At 43.0% G+C, this 22,997-nt stretch overlaps 1 protein-coding gene across 2 annotated transcripts; it reads right to left on the bottom strand.

The window, feature by feature from the left end:
- Window positions 1–2,575: 2,575 nt before the first annotated feature.
- On the bottom strand, window positions 2,576–21,725 carry RGN (regucalcin). Of its 2 annotated transcripts, XM_019525145.1 has the most exons (6): window positions 21,517–21,725; window positions 10,115–10,297; window positions 9,014–9,229; window positions 7,058–7,189; window positions 4,024–4,178; window positions 2,576–3,315 (listed from the first exon to the last, which is right to left on the bottom strand). In XM_019525145.1, the coding sequence occupies exons 1-6, from the start codon at window positions 21,722–21,724 to the stop codon at window positions 3,265–3,267; spliced, it is 945 nt and encodes a 314-aa protein (XP_019380690.1). In that variant the 5' UTR covers window position 21,725; the 3' UTR covers window positions 2,576–3,264. The 2 variants fall into 2 exon arrangements, with proteins under 2 accessions (XP_019380690.1, XP_019380691.1); XM_019525146.1 differs by lacking the exon at window positions 9,014–9,229.
- Window positions 21,726–22,997: the final 1,272 nt, after the last annotated feature.

Raw genomic sequence — 22,997 nt, 5'->3', positions numbered from 1 at the left:
TTTCAATTAATACATTTTTCATGAAAAAATTAAACCCTTTGATTTGTCAAAAAGCAAATGCCCCACAACTGAAACATGATTTGGAAATGCTGCTGTAGTGCCACGTGGGCACTGTATTTTGACTGCCTCATGTCTCCCTTCTCCTCAATAGGTTGAGGCTCAATTGCTAGGCTATGTCTCCTAAGATGTACTTTGGCTAAGGATTCCCATGATGGGACTGTTCAAGAAGGGACTTTCTAGTGCAGGGATGGGCAACCAGTTTCAGCTCTGGGCCGGCATGACCCTCCCTGGGTCAGAGGGACACAGGTGCTATGACCCACCCATAGCCAGTGCTCATCCCTGTGACAGCATGGGGAAGAGTGCCAGCAACCAAGCACCCCTGCCACCAAATACTATCAAAGCTCCACATCTGCAGGCTGGATTCAATGGTTCTGCAAGCTAGATCCAGGCCGTGGGCCATAGGTTACCAAATCCTGTCCTAGTGCATCATGGGACATTGTCAGACCCAAGACCCTGACATGCAGAGGTGAATAAGAACCTGAGGTATCCTAAATGCACTCCTGGTGAAGCAGCATTTTCAAATTGATTTTCAGCATTTGGATTTAAATTGGCTCGTAACTGCCAAGCTGGGTTACACCGATGCCTTCCTGTCTTAGCTGGCCCCTCTCTGCCCAGCAAAAATTCAATCCCTCAGTCTCGTCCCTGTCTCAGCCAGCCACTTATGGCCAGACTCAAAGTCCCTCTCAATTTCTGTCCTCCATCTCCCACCCCTCCAACACAGCACAGCCCATCAGGTCCTGGATGTCAAGGAATCACTTCCCCCACCACTTGGCAGCCAGAGGCTACCCAGGCACCTCTCTCTCACCTGCCCTGGGGCTGCCAGCACAGACAGGGCTAAAGCATGCAGTGCTGCCAGCACATCTCAGGGCACCCTTCCCCTGCCCTTACTGGTCAGTCATGTATATGCCCTTGCTATGTATATAGCCACCACCTAGGTGCTCAGGGAATTTGGCCAGGTAGCCAGGTGGGACCTGCTGTTGTGCTGGTCGAAGCAGGAAGCCTGGAAGTTGTGGGCAGGGCAGGCAGCACACTACCAGTGGCTCACCCTCCATGTGCGCCAGCAGGTAGAAGCAGCACACAAAGGGGAGGTGCACATGGGCCAGTAGCTGTGGTAGGAGCAGCACACCTCCTTTGGGGATGCAGGACAGCTGTTGCCCATGTCCTACCAGGGCCTGGCCCAGTTCAGATCACCCACAGCTCCTGGCCCCCTTCCCCTGAATGCAAATCCCTGGTCTGTGGCCGGGTTGAACCCATACCTGCAATTTGGGTCTTGCCAGGAGACTGGGCCATCTCCTTTGCAAATAGCCACAGGGTCACTGGGCAGAAGCCTTACCAAGCAGAAGCTTCCTGTCCCCAGCACCCGCTGAGTTGCGGGTGGGGGTAGGGTGGGTCAGGTCGGGCTGGGGAGGGGAGCTGGCTGCTTAGCAGCCAGAGCTGCTGCTGCAGTTGACGCCAGTTTTCAGGGGGTAGCTGTGGGCCAGAGATAATTCTCCTTCGGGGGGGCCCCCCACAGGCTGGATAGGATTGCATGGCAGGCTAGGCCCAGCCTGCAGGCCATCTTTTGCCCATCCCTGATCTAAAGTTTAAATGAATAGCAATGCAAAGCACAGGGTGTGTCAAAAATCTCACCTCTCTGAAGCTTTGGTGTCAGACTTAGGGCTGCAAGGGAGGAGCTTCCTTCACAGCAGGACCAGCTGAATGAATCATAAAGCCAAGCCAACAACAGCATTAAGGGAGGCTGGCACTACAATAGGAGGGGGAATTCTGGGAGTCCTAGCAGATGCAGCTCCAAACTCTCTCTGGCTAAGGAGGGCCTAAGACCCAGTTTGTCCATTCCTCAGGCAAGCAGCCGAACCACCAGGGCAAAATATGAGTGAGCTCCTTTTGTTTAGTCATTTCTCAGCACTGATTTGAATTGTAGCAGGATTTGGTGGGAGTAAGGCACATCAGCGGCCAATGGTGGTCATTTCTAAGCACAGCAGTAGCACAAGTCAAGGCGTCTAGGCATCTCTTCAGGTCACAATGAGATATAACTGTTCTTTCTGACTTGGGACTTAGGTGGATTTCAGGTATCTAAATCCTGTTCAAGTGCCTGGAGGCTTATCAGCATCTGGTCCATACCCAGAGTTACTTGCTAAAGCCAATTATCTAAAACAGGGCTGTCCACAGCTCCCCTAGACTGCATGTCAGCGTATGCATAGGCACTCCCCTTCTAGCAATGGCTGGGTGGGGGTGGAGGGTGCTACATGTTAACCCCTTGTAGGCTGCATGCAGCCAGGACAGCTAAGATGTAAAACAAACTACAGTTTACAAGCTACTGTTTCTAGCTAATAAACTTGGCAATTTCTTTACTGTGAATTTGTCTTAACACAAAGACCGCATTAAGAATGAGCTCGGAGCTTGCTCTTCTATTATATTCTTCCAATGTTAAACTAAAAGGTAAATCCAGTAGGTGGCACTTGAAACCACCAACGCAGCAAGATCCCTTATTTATAATGATGAAACACCATCCAAATGCTTTTCTGTCATCGTTTAATTTCCACAAATGGGCAGTGGTTCAGAAGGTATTGTCTATTAGATGTGACAAACAAAAAATGAGCAAGAATGACATGCAGGACGAGAGAAAGGATGAGTGTTACTGAAGGCATAGGCCTAAGCTAACTGTGATTATACTATCTAGGAGGACTCTTAAAATGCAATAAAAAGGTAAAAAAGGTAAAAAATCCAGACAATGAGTAGTATTGATTTATTTGTTAAGAGTTTCCATTAATGCTAAAATGACAATGGATATGTTGTGAGAAGCTTTGAAAGCACGCCTGAGAGAAGGAAAACAAGTTTCAGTAAATCAGTACACCAAACATTGCAATTACAAATGAGATGGGAGGTAAACAATAAGAAAAGACGGTGTTCAAAGCAAAACAGTACCACCATTCCGTTCCTATATAAAATCATTATGCTGAGAATGATTTTAGTGCAATAGAAAATTGTATATACAATTATAAAAATCTAAAGAAATATAAAAAGAGAGAGCTTTATAAAATTCAGTGTATTTCAAAAGTTGGTTTGTTTATCTGTTTCCACTAAGAGTCTACCACAGGGACATGGTTCCAAATGCAAGAAAACATTCCAGATGAAGCACTTCTTGAATTTAACTTGTTCCTGTTTTTGATGGCTTTCTTAGCTTATTCTGAAGAGTATAAACATTTAACCTGCATATGAATATGGAGGGATTCCTTTCACCCCCAGTCCAGTTACCTAGGGAGAAAAAGTAGTGAGAGAGAAAAAGAAGGGATAAGTATGACAACTCCAAATAATTAGCATTTTTTCCTTAATTAGAATACATTTGTTCTAAAAAGACATCCAGTTTGTCAACCTTGTCATAGCTCACCACTAGCTGCTGATTTCAGGTCAATATTTTTCTCTCCAAATGCTGTAAATTGTAAGCCACAGTCCATTCTGTGACAGACTCTTCACACACAAACATGGCCTTGAGTACAGTTCAACGTTTTGGGTGAAGGCTTTATATTCACAAGGTACCAAGAGTCTTTAAGAGACTATTAAGTTACAGATAACTACTGAGCAGATAAAAGTTATTTTTATTTGTCATTGATTCAAACAACTTTTTTGCCCTTCTAAAAATGCAAGTTTTTAGAAATTGGGTGTGTTGGTACAGAAAAAAAGTTTATTATTTCCAGAGATATCAAGACTGATATAAAATTTAGAATTACTGTACCGTGCAAATGTGAAGAGCCTCACCAATTTCTAAATACACTGGACATAACTAAAAATTTTTGGCCCCTGCTACTGTCACAGTCAAGAGACCCATGATTAACAGTTTCAAACATGGTTGATATTTGAACTAACCCCTCCTTCCCAACTGCTTTGACATCTAAAAAGCAGGAGGCTACAAGGAAGGGATAGCAATAAACCACTCTGTCTTGGCTTCTTAAATGAATGGATCACCTTGAAAATGCCACCAGCCTGTGGTTGTCTGGAAAGCCACTTGTCATCCATTCCTTGGCAGGCAGAAGTCACATACATTTCTGAATAATCCTTTCCACCAAAACAGCAAGAAGTTGTCTTGTCAACAGGCAGCTTCACTGTCTGGAGTCTTTTTCCTGGACAGGGTAAAAAAAACACACCCACAAATGAACAAGCAGCTGTTTGTTAAATCTCTGTAGGTAATAACTGCCAACAGCCAGTGTGGAGCCACATACTGCACAGAAAAAATAAGAGGGGCAGAAGGGGCACCTGAGATGTGTTTTTGCAGACTAATCTCATGGGAGTAGGCAGGATCCTGAGTTCTTTCACTGCTCACATACCATCTGACAAGTCACTCTGCTACTGAAAAATGGCCCTGCTTCTAAGCACACTGAAATGAAAGGAGTCTTACCAGTGACTTCAACAGGTTTTAAATTAGGCCCATATATATTAAAAAGAGAGAGAGAAGATAATGCTCAACTAAAATCTGTAAAACACTCAAGCCTATTACAGAACATGCTGTAGCATTATTATTTCAATGCAGGATCTGCCAATCCATTGGTCCATTTAGTTAAATATTCCATGTTCAACAGTGAGCTGTATCAGATGCTTCAAAAGATATTTCAAGAAACCCTATAATAAACAATTATGGGTAAACCTACTCACAGAACAGAAAACCTCTTCCTACCCCAAGCAATAAATGTTTGTACTATGCCCTAAAGTCTGAGGATTTAAATCATTATGTATTTTTAATGCCATAATTTACAACAATCTCTAATTCTTTTTTGGAATTCCGCTGAGGCCCCAGGCATTTGAGTTTTCTTAAAATACATTTACCCTCCCTGGCCTCCTACTTATACTGGTAAAACAGAATGGTTCTCCTGCAGGTAGAAATAATGTACTCAATGATGTACTGAAAAAAAAAAGTACAAAAACCCAGAATAAAACAGGATATTGTGAAATATATCACGAATAAAAAGTCCTAGGCCCCCTGAAATCAGAGGTTTGCTATCAACATCAAAAGATCAAGGCTTCACTTAAGGTGTTTGTTTAAAACAGACTGCTTTACTTTGCTATCTGAGTTACTAACATAGTTTACAATTGAACAATTAAGTTCAACTACAGAAAAGATGAGCAGGATTTTCCTTATTGTATCAACATACTTTGCAAAATCCTTTGTTACAAGAGTTAGTCCCATTAAAAATGGCCTTGACATTAATCTCCAAAATGAAGATAACAGATTTGTTTCAGTACTGGAGAAGGAGTTCTCGTGTATGTTCTCAAATAAACCATACAGTTTGGGAAGTACCTGGGATTTCTTCCCCTGTACAATGAGTTAGCAGTTGATAATACCTAAAGAAAGCTATGCTCAGTATTTATAAGTTGAAGCAAATCTCAAAAGTAAGTCCTTTGAAAACCCAGGGGATAAACTAGCATACTCAATAAGAACAGTAAGACATTTAGCTCCTAATTAAAGAGTTTGATATTATAAATGTAACGGTGAGGGAAGAGGAGACAGACTGGGTGGGTGTCTACACATGGCACTATGTCACCATGGTGAAGCGCTACAGTGACACAGCACATTGCTACAGTGACAAAGCATCAGAGGGCACAAGCTGTGATGTGGATACTACAGAAATAACCATCTTAGCTTCCTTATACAGCACGTATTATTACAATCCTATTGTAGCTTGATTTGCATGCCTTTAAAATGAGAGCTGAAGAGAGAACCTTTATATACTGCCCAAATAACTCAGATACCTAACAAGCTTTGTTTGGAAAGAAACCCAAATATGTAAGTTTTGTTGTCTCCTGGGAGATACAAGAGGCTACCAATTAAAATGGTTTTGCATGCAGAGGCCAACAAAAGTAAGAAGTTATAAATTCAGTTGAGTTATGCCATATGTCCTTGTCTGATGACAAAGACAAAGTAGTAGTTTTGTCACCAAAATTCAAATGTTATCTTCAGCATAAATCTGACCATACCTTTTTCACCCTGACACCTACCGCTTACATTAAATGCCCAGGTCTTCTCCCTAAATAGTTACAATTACCTTAGAATTGAGCAATATGGATAGAATTACAATATTCCTTTAAATGTGTACTGCTTAGTACTTTTCAAAATAAAAATGTATCCTTCTATTAACCTTTATTAGATACCTCTGAAATTCCTGAGACTTAACTAAACTTAAGGCAGACCTTTCAATCCATAAAGGCACAAGTGGGGAAAGTAAATGCAACTAACTAAAAATGGGGTTCACATGCACACACACAGAATTATTCAAGCAAGAAAGGTAAAACATGATGATTTTGTAAATAATTATTTCTATAAGCTCAGTTGTGGTGTAAATTGTCACATGTCTGCAGACACTAAATGTGTGTGGAATGTCAGTAAGCCTGGAACAGCTTTCAAAAATAAAGTGTCACCTTTAAAAAAAGTCATCACTTCACTGCTTGATCCTTCTTCAGAGTCACTTACCAACACAATAAGTACAGGTCTCTGACTGGAAAAATGTCAGAGGCTGCTAATTCAAATGGTTTTGCATACAGAGGCCAAAAAAAATAGGAAGTTAAGATCAGTTCAGCTATGCTGTCCTCTAATGCCAAAATTAAGTAGTGCTTATGCCAGCTCTTGAATGTGTAAATTACTCTTCTTTCCTCTATACTCTTGTTGCAGCATTGTAATGTACTAATTTCTATATTATATATAAGAGTTGCATCAGAACTCTTCAGTGGATCAGCAATGTGTCAAAAACAGGATTAGAGAAGCATCTTCAGTTTCTTATTTCATTTAGCAATCTTCTCCGATACAACCAGCATGGTAAATGTGACATGATATCCACTTATATCATTTAAATGCTTTCAAATCATAGCGTTGTGCCTTTTTTTGTTCTAGTGCCAAGAGGCTGCAGATATGCTAACAAAATTAGCGTTGAAAAGAGCCCACTGGCATAGACAAGGCTTTCTAGGACCAGAAGGATGAAATGGAATGCAAAATTCCTTCATGAGACCGTACCTGTTTCAGGGTCAAGACGGATCACCCTCCCTCCATCATAACAGGCTACCCAGAGTTTGCCTTCTGTATCAATACACATTCCATCTGGGATGCTTTCTTCTTTTTCCAGCTTATACACGCTCCTGCGATTGGCTGCAAAAGAAAATAAAAAACAGTAAGAATCACAGATTTAGAATGAGGCATTAATTTAATGATGAGTTAACACTTTCCTCAGCCATAACCCACATCAGTTATTCTAAATAATCTTCTAAAGCTATATTGGATGAAATATTTGAGCTTTTTCAAGTGAGAGAAAAGTATACAGAACACTGCCACTGCTTAGTTGGTTTCTAGCAATAGTGATTGTTCAGCATGGCAGCCTGCAGGTCAGTTTCCGACTTTTAAAAAACCATGATTATTTTTGGTGCTCTCTTTTGATGAGTCAGCACATTACTATAACTAGTATATTTGTGGATTCTGAATATTACTGTTTTACTTTTGAATGGCATCTTGGAACCAGGCTGGGACATTTAAAAAACAGACTCTTTTAATTAAACTGAGAATTGGAGCTACCTCCAGGAGATTCTTGAAACACAACTAACTGTCACTCCAACACAAATCTGATATTCAAAATAAGTAAACCAACAAAAAAAGTGGGAAGAGACATGAACTTGAAAAGGGCATGCTTACAATTTAAACACATACTTCTCTTGAACTTGTATTAACTATTGTTATAAGAAACCATAGAAAAGGAAAGACAATCCAACTTTTCTAATTTGTTTCAACAATTTCAGCATTTCTCATATATATTCAGTTTTTACTTTGCTTCCTCTATCTGAGCGGGACTTTCCACATAGAAAAAGAGGAAGACAATATTTTTATTATAGGGAAACACCAATTCTAACCCTTACGTATGGTAGTGGGACTTGTATCTTAAACCAATTATTCTCAATCAGGGTTCTACCATTCCCTGGGGTGCCATAAGATCTTCTTAAGCACAGTATTAGCATTATTAGGTATGAAAACACCTACCTAAGAGTCACAAGATAAACCCAGAGATTTCAAAGAGGAATCCACAATGTCAAAAGCATTCTGACTTGTTGTGGTCTTTGAGTTCTTTTTAACAGAAAAACTGCTCTATTATTTTTCCATATTTAAAAAAAAATTGAAAAACTAAGAGCTGGCATTTTCCGATGGGTGCCTAGAGTCTAACAAGGTTGGGAACACTTTCTTAAACTATATCATACTCAGTTTTCAAAATGACATTATGAACTGATGGTGTTCCTATAAAGCAAATTGTTGGTGGACTTGTTGAATTTTTCATTTGCCCAAGCTCAGGAAAGCCCCAAGGTTTTTAATTACATAGGGGACAAGGAGAGTTAAGTTTTTTGACTGTTGCTTGGATGTTCAGGATCCCCCTCAGACAGTGATTTTCATTTTAAAATAATATACACACACAACTATAAAAATATAGCAAAGGTACTTTCAAAACACAGGCAGCAAACTTCTCTGCCAATTCACCAACTATTTCAAAGCAACAGGCACTCACTGGAGTCTGGCAGAGCAAATGTGATCCAGCTTTACAACATAAAACCATTAGAAGTCGATTGAGTGTGTAAATTCATGAATGTTAAGATTGCAGCATGAATCACAATGTGTTACACTCATCTTCACAATTAATCCAGATCAGTATTTGAAGCACCAGAGATAAATCAATACACTCCATAATAATACGGCCAACCCACGTATCTGCTTTGAACCAGGAATCTACTTAAAAACAAGTTAAGATGCTAACTTGTTTTAAACAGGTTTTTCATCCATAGCATGAATTAAACCCAGTTATATTTAAGCTAACTCTAAAGTGCATCCCAGAACCGCAAGTGCAGGTGCAGGTAGATCATAATTTCTTTTTTTGCTTAATAACTGAAAGAAAGAGAAAGAAGTTTTAAAATATTTAAACAAGAAAATAATTCATACAGATTTTTCCTGTTTGCAAGTCATAGTCAAAGGCATCCACAGAGTAGGATAGGCTGTCGATGTAGAAGAAAGTTCTGTGATCCAGTGACCAGTCCAGTCCATTAGAGATGTCCACCTGGTCAAAATGTTTTACCACAGAATGGTCAGGGAAGAGTGTGTAGAGAGAGCCTTGCCGTCTCTCTAGTACAGCAGGCCGGATCTCCTCAGCCATGGTACCTACAAGGATCAGGAAGTCATGTAAGCACATTGTCCCCAAGAACAAAGACACTCCCTTACAGAGTAAGAAGGAGTTCCCATTTGACAGAAATGCTCCATATGCTCTGAACAGGAGAGGTACTTGGAGCATTCAAAACAGACTGAATAAAACCAAAAGGGGGAATTTGTGCATTTAACAGAGGATGACAAATTAATATTAAATAGGAGATTTGTTAAATCTGTGCCTGAAAGAGCACTGAAGATCATTTGATATGGTAACTCTTTAGGAAAAAACTAAGATAAAGGAGATTAGAATTTAAATTATCCAAAACTTAATATTTTCCATATTGGAAATGAAGCCACGTGGCATGAACCTTTCAGAAATAGAGCTACATCTCTCTAAATTCTCATTTGAGATTTCAAAAGCCAGAAAAGTTGAAAAAGATTTGAGTACTGGTTAAGGAAAGGCTGAAGTTAAGCCTTGATGTTTAAAGGTATATGCTCATTACTCTCAAAACTGGAATCATGATTAAATTGTTTTTGAATTTTCTCTACTTCAGTTTACAGAAACAACAGCATAAGGAAACTTTTTACAGGAAAGATGTCTGCTGCTTTGAAAATATAGTTAGTCAGACAACAGGAGTTTAATACCTGGCAAATTCTTAAATTTTCTTAAACTTAAATTTTCTTTCTTTATTTTTATTTTTAAATAAAAAAGGATTCTGGGTAATGCTTTTCCTAAAAGGGAATTTAATTAATATTGCATTTTAGAAACCAATTAGTTTGAAAACCAAAATGGCCACTACCACTTGAAAGACTGACACCCATCATGTGTAGTAGGGGTCTTTACAAATTGTCCCTATAATCTACTAAGGAGTATTGGGAGAGATGTTATGATTGACATACCTGCAAAATATCTTCCTTCCGGGTCCACTTTCCCATCATTGAATCTGTTGTTTAGTTTATCCTTGTCAACTTGCACAATGGTGGTTACTGACTGGTCGTCCCATTTTAAAGCAGCAAACCTAGTTCCCAGGGTAATGACATAATTCCCAGATTTTCGAAGGGCCACTGAGCTAACAGGAGCATCTAGAAACATAGCAGGAAAAAGAAATATGTAACTACAGATATGATTCTCTCTCTCCCTATTTTCACCTTCCTGTTGACTCAACTGCAGCCTTGTCTATTAGTAACCTGTCCCAGTCAACCAACCTAGGGCTATCCACCTCATTCATAACTTTACTTGACAAATATTCCATTTGCATCCAGCTGCTACTCTCTGATATATAATGTATTTGGAGAGGTGGTACTCAAATGAGCATAGAAAAAATCTGGTAAAAGTCATATGCTAATTTACCTGAGCTCCCTACAGTAACATGGTAGCTCTATCACGCATTTGTGTGTGACATGCCAGCAGCCTTTTCCCCCCATGTTTGTAAGTTTATGTATGCTTCTAGAATTCCATGGGTGCATAACAAAACAGTGCAAAGCGAAGGTAATCAACTGATATAGTTAATTAATTAATAGAATGCAAGCTCTTTTGGGAGAAAGGCATTGCACATTCTTATGTGTATATACAAAGTATCTAGCAAGAATGGTTGGCACAATGGATGGAGTACGACAAACAGGAACACAAGGCCAAAAGGGACCGCCAGCTCACAGCCCAATCCCTTGCATTTTGTTTATTAGCACCCAGTGGACCTATCCTTCATGAACTTGTCTAGTCCCTTTATGAGCCTTGCCTCTGTCCTCTTTCAGGCATAAAGCAGTGGCTGTGGTGGTGGCAGCTCCAGAGTGGGGGCCAGAGATGCCACCACTGCTGTGTGGCCAGGAAAGGGCCAGAGCAACCATGTTCTGTGCCCTGTGGCTAACACAAGGCCAGTGCTGGAGGGCAGAGCAGCAACAGAGGCACCAGAGGAGGCAGGGGGCAGGACAGAGGCTGTGGGAGAGAAGGCAAGTTGTGGAGGGGCACCAGTATCAAGGGATGCAGGCAGCAGAGGAGAAGACATGTCACTTCACTCCCCCACCTCTGGCCTCACTGCTGCCTCCCTGCTACCTGTCCCCCTACCACTGCTTTTCCCACTGCAGGAGTGGGAGAAATGAATCAAACAACCCTCCAATAATTAGATTCTGTACATGGAAAATTATAACAAATTTATCAATTTTCCACGTACAGAATCTAAGTATTGGAGAGTCATCTTAAATTCAAAGTTGTCCTGGATTTAGGTAAATATGGTACTGCTGGCCACTATTGAAGACAGGGTTCTGGGCTAGAAGGCCTGTTGGTCTGACTCAGTATGGTCTTCCTTTTGTTATGAAAAACTCTTTCTATAATGAAATAGAAGCAAATTTGCTATGTGAATATCCAAATACCATTACTTAATACACGTTTTGCCTATGTTAAAAGGCACATACTTGACTGCATTTTAGATGGGGACAGAAAGAGCAGTCTGAATATAAACTATTTTAAGCTAAGAGCTTGGAAGGTGGAGGCCTTAAGTGAGAAAGTCTAACATACAACATAAGCTCACAGTCCCAAATTAATTCCACAAAGCCATGTGCCCTAAAAAGGCAAACACTATATTGTAACAAATAAGTGTTTTCAAGGAGTCGGATGGATAAAATACACAAGAAAGATAAGATGAGAGGGAAAAACTGTCAAACTACCCCTAAGAAGCTGGAGAATAAATGAGCCAAGTGGACACTTCAATAGATACATGCAAGGAACCTAAATAGCCACAATACAAACAGGCTTTAAAAACACATTAGGAAAATCAGAATGGCAAAGAGGCATCAGGGTGGAGACTCAAATCATTAAACTACTAAACTGAATTGATCTCAGAGACAACAAGGAATATAAGGCCAATTTACACAAACTGTAAAAGGGTCAGGACTTAATAGTGGCAGGCTTCCAATAAGGACTCAGAAGAAGATAACCACCACAGAATCTCCTTTAAAAAATTATCTTGAGTGAAAAGAAAGGTTTGACAAATAAGAGTTGCTATAGAACACGTACACAGAATATAAGCATGGAGGCAAAGCCCCAGAGGTATTAACACTGCGGTAGCGTCATCATTACTAGATGTATTGTTATTATCATATTGGCATATCAGTGGCGGCAATCCCTTACACTCAAGGATGATCACTCCCATGGGTCAAGTAAAGGGTGGTAAATGAGTCCCTCAATGGCTAAGAAAGCCAATCCTTGACTCTCTGGTAAATGCCACAGGTGGTGGTTAAAGGGAGGGTCAGATCATGGATTTCTCGGTCTTGTTTCCTTTCCTTCTGTTTCTGTCATTTTTCTGCCTCCAGGGCGAGATGGTGTTCCTCAAAGCAAGATGTACTTTCTCTCACAAGGCATTGCCATGTCACCCTGTCCTGGGCTAGTTTTTCCCCAATTTGTGGTGTCAATGCCACACTTCTTAATTTTTGCTTGGGGGCATCCTTGAAGCGTTTCCACTGACCCACACTTGTCCATGAGCTCAAACTAGCTCAACGAGATGCTTATCCAGCCTCCTCCTGAACACCTCCAGGGATGGCGACTGCACCACCTCTGCCAGGAGTGTGTTCCAGGTTCTAGTTACCCTTTCAGAGAAGAAATTCTTATGTCCAGCCTAAATCTTCCCTCTATTAGTTTGCGACCGCTGGTCCTCATCTTCCCAAGGGGTGCCTTCCTGAAGAGTTGCTCCCTTGTAGGCTGCTATCAAGTCACCTCGCAGCCTCCTCTTGCCCAGACTAAACAAGCCCAGTTCCCGGAGTCTCTCTTCATACGGTCTAGTCTCCAGGCCCCTAATCACGCAGCTGGTCCTCCTCTGCACCCTCTCAAATTTATCCACATCCTTCTTGAAGTGTGGTGCCCATGGTACTCTAGCTGCGGCCTCACCAACGCCAAGTAGAGAGGGAAAAGCACCTCCTTGGATCTGTTGGTAACATGTCGGCGGATGTACGCCAGAGTTCTGTTTGCACTGTTGGCTCATATTCATCTCCTAGTTGACTGTGACCACCAGCTCCCATTCAGCTGCTGTGCCAGCCACTGAACTATCGCCTATCCTGTAATTGTCATGAAGGTTCTTCCTACCCAGATGAAGGACCCAGCACTTTTCCCTGTTGAACCTCATCTGCTTCTGATCAGCTCATAGAATCAGTCTGTCAACATTGTCCTGAATCTTTACCCTATCCTCTGGTGTGCCCGCATTTCCCCACAGCTTGGTATCATCCACAAACTTAATCACAGAGCATTCCACCCCCTCATCCAATTCATTAATAAATGTTAAAAAACACGGGTTCAAGCACCAATCCCTGTGGGACACCACTGGAGACAGCCCTCCAGGATGAGGCCATCCTATCGATTACAACTCTGGGATTGGCATCTAAGCCAGTTATCCACCCACTTCACTGTGGACAGGTCCAGACCAGTACCCTCCAGTTTAACTGAGAGAATTTCATGGGAGACAGAATCAAAGGCCTTACTGAAATCTAAATAAATGATGTCTACCTCATGTCCCTTGTCCAGCTGGTTAGTTACCTGGTTGTAAAAGGACACCAGGTTTGTTAGGCATGATCTCCCCTCCCCAAGGCCGTGCTGGTTGTTTCTTAATAACCTGTCAGTTACAAGCTTGCGACTGATGGCCTCTTTAACAATTTTTTCAAAAGTTTTTCCTAGGACCAAAGTCAAACTGACTGGTCTGTAGTCTGCAGGGTCATCCCTCCTCCCTTTCTTAAAAATGGGCACCACGTTGGCCCTCTTCCAGTTGTCCAGGACCACCCCCAACTTCCACCACTTTTCAAATGTCTTTACCAAAGGCCCTGCTATGAGTTCAGCCAGTTCTTTTAGGACTGTTGGATGTAGGTCGTATGGCCAGGTGGACTTGAAAGCGTCCAATTGTTCTAAGAGGACCTTCACCTGTTCGGGACTGATTTCATGTTGTCTGTAGGCTTCCACATGCCTGACCCCAGTTCAAATGGCAACAGGCTCCATTGTAGAGCCACTGCATAGGATGGAGGTAGTCATCTGGTCACAAAGGAATTTAAGGATGGTGATAAGTTTCCCAGGGCAGCCAAACTTTGATAAGATCTTCCATAGAACCTCATAGTTAACAGAGCTGAAGGTTTTAGTCAAATCAATAAATGCCATATACAGTTCCTGGCATTTTTCCTGGATCTTCCAGACTGCAAGAATCATGTCCATGGTGCCTCTGAACAGTCTGAGGCCACATTAAGACAGGAAGGATTTCCTCAGCAAGAGAGAGCAGTCAGTTCAGCAGAATTTGAGCAAAGATCTTCCCAGCGATGGAGATGAGGGTGATACCTTGATAGTTTCCAGTCAGACTTATGTCCCTTTTTAAAAGTGGTAACAATATTGGCATTCCTTAGGTCAGCTGGAATTTCCTCAGTGTTCCAGATTTTGAGGATATTTTTGTGTTTCCACCACAATTTGAGTGATCCCCCTGGAAGCGGCTATCCAGTTGGGTAAGATAAGGTAAGACAGCCTCTGTTTGGGGCACCTTCCTGTCCAGAGTAAACAAAGGGATCCTAAAAAGGACAGCTCAGTTGCAATCACAGCTGCCAAATCACCCTCCTGTCCCATTCCAAGGGTGAAGTGACCAACAAGCAACCAACACCTGCATGTGGATCCATGGTTAGGGATTCCCAGGAATCACTTCAACTGTCTCCACTGCCACTTGTCCATTGCCGCAGGACTTTGTAGAGGTTATGGGTATTGGTGATTGGTTACTGTAGTAAATGTTGGATCCAGTGAGAGAAACCTGCAGGTGACTTGTTTTACACAAGGAGGCCATTGCGCATCAGCAACTCCACAAAGCTTGGCAGAGGAGAAACCAGCGTCCAGTGGCAAGGAGATCCACTGAGGTTATTCTTCCACTGCAGCCTTCATCTACTTGCTCCACCATTGAGGTCTTTATATTATGTTGGACTGCTCTTTGTCTGATATCTCACATTTGATCTTACCACCCTAGGTAACACTACAAGAAGGACAAGACTCCCGACAGTGTTACTCTTAGTGTCGTCAAGCCTCTCCACCCTGTCAAGGTGTCTGTCCATGGAGAGATATAAAATAAATAGCTGTGAAAGTAGACAAAAATGTACGTATGTATTGACATACAAAATGTATGTTAATACAGGAAGAAATACTGGAAAGAAAATGCTCATATTTGATCATCCATCTTCAAACAGACTTAAATTTGTCTATGTATTATCCCCTCAGACCATGGATTCACTTGGAGGCATGTTATGTCTGTGACTGAGCTTCTAAAGGCAAGCACATAGCCATAGAAGATAGCAACTGCAGAGCAGGTTTTAACTGAGATATTAAAGTTCCAAGAGGTGATAATGAGCAAGATATTTGCAACTTATAGCAACATGATTATAAAACTACGGAAATATAAAAAATACATTCTTAAATGTTTGTGATATTCAGTAATTTTGAGAGTCCGATACAATCTTTCCATTTTAACACCTGGCAACAGTGACTAACATCCAATCAGGCTTGGGGTTGAACTATACATTGCACTTCATAAACACAAACACATACAAATGCTGGGGGATGGGTTTACACTAGAGTAAATTACTCTAGAGTAAACCCACCCTGGGCAAGCATCTACACATATGGTGATTTGGAAGCATATTTGCTGCTCCTGGCAGCAGTCTGCTCCTGCCCCCTCCAGCCCCCTGCAGCAGCCAGGACGAGCTGGAGGCCATATTTAAAAGCCAGTCCTGCTCCCTGCTCACTTGCCTTCCTGGCCTGCAGCACCCTGCAAAGCGCTGTGCCATCATGCTGTGGTTCTCTTGTTGGAGCCTCTGCCCACCATGCCATAGCTGCTCTACCCCCAGGCCCTGGGAACAATATCCAGTGCCCTGGGCTCCAGCTGGCCACCCTGCTTCTTGTGCTGCACCACAAGAACAACTACTGCCTAGCCCAGGTCACCTTTGGCCCTGGCAGGCCTCTCCATGCAGTGCAGCCACCTTCCCAGGCTCACCACACCATCCCAGGCTCCCTGTCACCAGGCTGCTGCCACCCGGACCCCAGCAGGGATGCTGATGACGTGCACCTAGATGCCACCACAAGTGCCATCCACATGCTCCAGGGCCTCCAGCCACTCCACCTGTCAGCCTGCCCAGCCAGCCAGGACTGAAGGTTGTAAGTAGGCAACCTGGATGGCTGGCCCTGGACCCCAGCCCCACCATGCATCCCCAGCACCATACTCACTGGAGACAGTTCTCAGAAAAGCACCTGATTCCACTTCACAACACACAAACCCCCACTCCCCTCCCTCCCCTACAACAGAGCCCTTCCCCCCTCTCCCTGACACCAGATCCCTTCCCAACCCAACCCACTCATCACTGCCCTCTTCCCCATGCAGACCCTGTGCAGTGCTGCGTGTGTCCGCCCCAGGGTGGGGCGCAGAGGGATGGGGATGCCTATGGGGCAGAGCCCAGGGACAGGCACCTAGAACCCTGGCCTCTGTCTGCACCCCTGCAGGTGTGCATACTATGGCAAAGCCAGCAAGTGCGGGGCTCACCTGGGGGCAATGGCAGGGGCTGCTCTGCTGGTGCAGACAGCACTCCTTCCTGCAGCCAATGGGCTGGGCCAGTGGGGCCTGTGCATGGGGCTGGCCCCGCTGCAGGCAGCTCCTGCTCCAGGGCCCCATGGAGCCAGGGCAAGTGCCGGGGCTGGGCCCAGGTGACGATGCCAGCACCTAAGTCCAGGCCCACTGAGGAGCTTGAGGCTGGGTGGTGTGCAGCTGCCAGTAGCCAGGAAGAGCTATGGCTAGCAGCTGGGTGGTGGGCAGCATGAAGGTGATGAGTCGGACCCCATCAACGTTGCGGACATGAAGCTCCTGGTGGTGTCCTACAGTGCAGGGGCGTGGCGCCTGGATGCCCAGACACAGACCCCCTCCTGGGAGGGGCACTAGAACTGCTGAGGGCCAGTGGTGCCATGGCTGGCCTGGCTTCCTAAGCAGGGCTTTGCACCCAGATCTGGCAGGGCAAGCACTAGCCCACGCTCCCAGAGCTACTCAGTGAGTCCAAGGACAGGGAGTGTGGTGGGATGGGGCTCCTGGCAGCCCAAGGAGCCCTCCCCAAGGGACACATAACCACAGGTGCAAGGCTGCAGCAGAGGCTCAGGCAGGCCACCTGTGCTAGAGCAGATGGGATGGCTCCAACTTGCACATCTGTGACGGCCAAGGTCCCAGGGCCAGGGTCCCAGGTTGCAAAGGTATCATTCAGCTGCCACATAAAGGGCATGGACTTGCAGGCAGCCCCCAACTGGTAGTTGTGGTTGGTGATGGTGACCCACTGTGCCGGCAAGGCCTTAACCTTTATGCAGCAATCGCATGCCAACCAGTCATGCCTATGCCCCTACTCCAGCCTGACCTCAGCCTCACTCCGCAGCACCATGAGGTCCACAGTCTCCTCCAGGAACTAGTTGTAGCCATGGGAGGCGATGTGTGGTGTTGGGGAGGACACCAGCATGGCTCCTTTGATGACTTGCTGGCTCTGTGCACAACAGTCCTGGTGCTGCCGGGTCTCAGCAGGTGCCTGCAGCACCCAACCCAAAGACACAGCATGGGACAGGCAAGCATGCAGCGATGCTATGCTGGGCACCAGTGGTAGGGTACAGGCAGGGTGCTGAGGCTGGCCTGGGGCCAGCTGGAGCGGGACCCAGTGGCCAGAAGCTGGCTCCAGGTGGTTCAGAGCCTGGCAGATGCCTGTAGAACCCAGGGCAGCACAACAGCCTGGGCATGGCAGCCACACGGCTGCCATGGCTGGCCTGAGGCCTCTGCTGCAAGATGCAGTGGCCATAGGCCAACTGCACGTGGCCCAGGGCCCTGGTGTCCCCACAGGTTTTTAAGGACCAAGGGCTAAGGCAGGCAAAGAGCCACCCCAGTCCTGGGGCTGGAAAAGCTCCCAGCCCCATAACTGTGGGGCTAGCCTGCAGGTGGCCCCCTGGTGGTGGGGCTGACAGGGAACAAATTTGCATTACACGTGCGTTACTGTGCAGTAACTACTCAGGAGTTAATTTGCTACTTGTATTTACAAGTTTTATCAAGTAGCAAATTAACTGCCAAGTAGAGCAATTTACTGTGCAGTAAGCATCTGTATGTGTAGATAGTGATGCTTACTGTGCAGTAATTTGCTCTTCTACACAGTAAAGCATCTTGTGTAGACATGCCCAGAGAAACCCTGCCTTGAACTGTGTAGCTGCTCCTCAACTTTAATAAAAAGATCTTTGCATCAGACTTTCCAGGAAATGTAGGATGTTGTGCTCATCTTCAAGACATAGAAAATTGCAAAGAACATTTTCTTTTCCTTTACCCTTCCACACTGCAAGTCACTAAATTGGAGAATGAGCATAAATGTTCAGAGACAAAAGGTGATCATCAATTCTATTTTTACTATACCATATATTTTGGTTATGGTCTTCCTGCAATTAAGTTACAAGGTTTAGAGACTGCATTTGCCAAACAAGAAATAAGAACAAAGAACAGGCAATGTAAAACAAGCAAAGCCAAGTTCCTGATAACTCAAAAAGTATTAGTTTTACTCCAGCAGTATGAAAAGTAAAATTTACCTTTGTAGTAACATCCTATCCCAACACAGCCTTCCAGGAGCTTAAGCAAAGCAAAGAATTAGCAAATTGTCTGGGGTTAGTTTAGACTCAACTGATCCATTGTATAGCAAAACTCAATTACAGGTTATTAGCAGGGAATTAGCAAAAATAGAAAAGAAAATGAGCATGAAAATCTTGTTTCTATGAAAGCCTATTATCTAGGAATAAAGTAAAGAAGAATCACCTTAACAGAGTCATGGCCCGGAATGAATGTAACAGACTAAAATGGGGAAGATGCCTGAAAAGGAGTTACCAATGCATCTTTTTATTAAAGTAAGAGGCATAAAATACTACTGTTCTGGTAAAGTTATTCTAATCTAATTTTCCCGCTGGGAAAATAACTGAAAGCAATCAAAATTGGCCAACAGTGCATATAGTACTAATGAACCCATTTCGCTCTAAGCATAAAAAGAATTAGAATTGCCAGCAGAAGACAATTTTATGACCTGTAATGTGCCATCTGCTGCACTTTGTCCACTAAAGAGACACTAGCAGATTCAAGTTCAACTTAAACACTTCAATTCCTAATTTTACAGGTATCTGAATTTACTACAAGTATCTGAATTGGACTTGCCTGTACTAGAAGATATAGCCAAGTAGGGATGAAGCATATGCCAAAAGGAACATTTCTGCAGTTGTAGCTACACCACCTCCCCGGACAGCATACATTAAGCCAACAAAAAATCTTCTTGTCATTATAGCTGCACAAAAAGCATATGGTTCTGCCAGAAAGAACATATTGTCTATGCGGTGTGGCTCACTCCCCCACCACATACATTTATTACCAACATGGCTTCTCAGGCAAAACTGTATAATGCATAAGCACACCTGTCCTAAATTAACCAGAGCTGTACAGGAAGCAACTTCCCTTTGAAACTCCTTCAAGACTAATTGCAAAGGCCAATCACAAATAGAGTCTCCAAACAAATGTGTTCTGCTTCACTTAGGCTACTTCCTGATCCAAAAGTGGCATTTACATGTTAGTCAGCAGTGCCAATTTGCCTCCCAATAGTGCCATACAAATGCAGCTACATTGCTACCAGTTTTGAATAAAGTGTCCACAAAAAGACATGCAGCATGTCTGAGATCACTGCTGCCCAGTACAGTAAGTTTGCAGTTACAGACTATTCTTAAAATAGTCTTTTAAAAACTTTCATAGAATTTCATAGACATTTGGGCTGGAAGGGACCTTCGAAGATCATCGAGTCCAGCCCCCCGCCCAAAGGGCAGGAAGTCAGCCGGGGTCATAGGATCCCAGCAAGATAAGCATCCAGTTTGCTCTTGAAGGTATTCAATGTAGGTGCTTGAACCACCTCCGATGGCAGGCTGTTCCAGACCTTGGGGGCTCGGACAGTAAAGAAATTCTTCCTTATGTCCAGCCTGAAACAGTCTTGTAGTAGCTTATGACCGTTCAACCTCGTCATCCCTTGGGGCGCTCTGGTGAACAAATGTTCCCCCAGACCCTGGTGGTCACCCCTGAGAAACTTATAGGTGGCCATCAGATCACCCCTGAGCTTGTGCTTTTCCAACCTAAAGAGCCCTATGGCTCTCAGCCCGTCGTCGTAAGGTCTGTTTTCCTGACCTCTGATCATGCGTGTGGCTCTTCTCTGGAACAAGAGAAGAGCCACACAAGATTATTAAAGAAACTGGTAAAGTTAAATAATATAAGAAAATGTTCCTGTTCTTTTCAAGATTCTTGCTAGGGGCTGGGATGATGCTGGCACTACAGTGCATGGTTGACTGCCAAAGAGGTCACAAGTTTAAGGCCTCAGTGAAACCGCTCATGGCACAGCCTGTCAGATTCCAACAAAATCTGAGAATTCTGTCAAATATCTTATCACACGGACATGAAAACAGAAATGATTCTTGCTGGGTTGGGGAAAGAAAATATGAGATCTATAAATAAAATTCCAATAATGCTGTTATCTGATGTCATTCTATACACAGATCTGGTAGAGAAAAGAAAACACTCACAGGTCCTACAGTCATGTTTCCCAAGTCCAATTATACTAAAGAATAAATGATGAGCCTCCTCCCATTAAATCTGGGACACTGCCCCCTGGCCCAAGTCAGCGGCACTGCTGCAGGCAGAGGCAGACCTACATGGTGCCCCAAGCAGGCAGGCAGCAGTGGCGCCTCCCTGCCAGACTGTGCCCTGCGTCCAGGACACTCATTTTAATCTTCAGGGACTGGCCTACGAAATCCAGGACTGTCCTAACCAAACTAGGACATACAGTCACCCTAATTAAAGTTAACAACAAAACTCCCATTGATTTCTTTGGTGCAGGGTCAGAGCCTGAGTGTTATACCTCCAGCAAACAGAAGGTCAAAGAAAAATGGACAATCGTACAGCTAAACAGCAAAAACATGGAAGCTAAACGAAACAAAAATTAGAGAGAAAAAAACTGGAACTGGACTGGAACCAGTTAATCATAAATTTTCTGGTCTCCCAACATAACATAATCCCCATTTGTTCTCCTGTAGGGAATATGGATGGCAGTGATAAAGAATGATCTTTTCCCTTCTTCATTACAAATGAAATAATATAGTACCTATGTGCTTTTAACCACGTTAGGTACATGAGTTGTGCACTTGAAAGATGGCACACTGTATAAATAAAAAAATCATTATGAATTTATATTTTGCTAATTAATGGGATATTTTTAAAACACGTACTTACCTACAGCAATACTTTGCACTTGCTTGGTGATGGAATTCCACCGGGAAATTTTTTTACCACTGATATCCACATATAGGAGTGAGTTTTCCTTTTCTTCCCAGACAGGGGATTCTCCAATCTTGCAGTTTTCATCGATGATGCACTCAACCTTAATGGATGACATTGCTATAAAAACCCTGCTGGAATAAGGACACAGGTGTGAATACATGAATTTACATTCAATTTCACTTCTGCTTTAAATTGAAATAAAGGCTGAATTTTTCTCCTATGCTAAAATTAATGTGCTATTTTAACAATTATTTTATAAAATTATTTTCTTATCAAACAATGTCTCAGGACTAGAAGGAAAAAATCTGCTTTTCCTGACTATAACCAAGTGTTTATTTTGCAATATTTGGGTTGAAGTTTTGGAGTGTATATGCAGAAGTCAAATATAAAAGTCAGAATCATTTAATAGCCTGGTCAAGTGGTTGTCCTTCCTCAATACTGAAAAGGTTGAAGACTGCTTCCAAAAACAATTATAGATCACCTATTTAAAGCCAATCTTTTAAAATATGTTTCCTATAATGGGGATATGAAAGAATCTCCCAAATCAATTGGGAAACCAAAGACCCAAACAGAAGATTCAGTCTTAAATTATATTAGTCTTAAAATAACTTAAAATATACTGTAGGAAAGAAGTTGACAGTACCTACTTCCAAAATAAGTTTAACAAGGTCAATATTGACTGTCCAAAGTTTTAAAACTTTCACATGAAAAAAACCCCAACGCTGACGACTTAACACAGGTTTCAAAGGCCTGCAAATGTTTGTGATGTTAAAGGACTCAGCAAATTGTGTTGGACAAAAACCTTAATTAAACCCCTAACAGTTTTTCATTCTGTAACAGCCAAACACAGGATATTGTCTGAGGAGTGCCTAAATCAGCGATTTTCAGAGTGCCGTGGCACCCTAGGATGCCTTAAGATCTTTTCAAGAGTACTTCAGAGTGTAACCCAATGTTAGCACTGTTAGGTGTACACACGAGTCACAAGATAAACCTAGAAATATCAAGTAGAAATCCACAGTGTCAAAACCATTCTGCCCTGCTGTGGTCGTTCTGAGTTCTTTGCAATACAAGAATCGCTCTACTATTTTTCAGTAGTCAAACAAAAGAAGCGAAAACTAAGAATTGGCATTTTCCAAGGGGTGCCTCAAGTCTAAAGAGGGATTTCTCAAGTCCAAAAAAAGGTTGAGAACTACTGGCTTAAACTAATCTTTCATCCAAAAATAAAAGACAACACATACTTGGAAATGATCGAAGCTGCTCTCTTCTTCCATAATAGGAAACAAAGCAAGTGAAATGGACAAAAAACGTAAATTAAGTTAAAGGTGACATTAGGTATTAATGTCTTCTGGAATGGCACTTCCCTCTGGAAGGTGAATTCAGCATTTGGTAAATTTTTAGGAGATTTGCAATTCTGTCAAATCAGCATTAATTAA

This window comes from Gavialis gangeticus, unplaced genomic scaffold, assembly GCF_001723915.1.
Source record: "Gavialis gangeticus isolate Ggan-Ray unplaced genomic scaffold, GavGan_comp1, whole genome shotgun sequence".
Taxonomy (NCBI): Eukaryota; Metazoa; Chordata; order Crocodylia; family Gavialidae; genus Gavialis; species Gavialis gangeticus.
The sequence above is the reverse complement of the archived record's forward strand: the minus strand, read 5'-3'. Positions and strand labels throughout refer to the sequence as shown.

Bases quoted from the DNA above. Each gene is read 5' to 3' on its own strand.
- RGN (XM_019525145.1), bottom strand. From the start codon at position 21,724: ATGTATTCACACCTGTGTCCTTATTCCAGCAGGGTTTTTATAGCAATG. The intron at 10,298-21,516 runs GTAAGTACGTGT...CTATGTTTCTAG, and splicing joins AGTGCAAAGTATTGCTGTAG to ATGCTCCTGTTAGCTCAGTG. The intron at 7,190-9,013 runs GTATGAATTATT...TTTCTTTTGCAG, and splicing joins CTTGCAAACAGGAAAAATCT to CCAATCGCAGGAGCGTGTAT.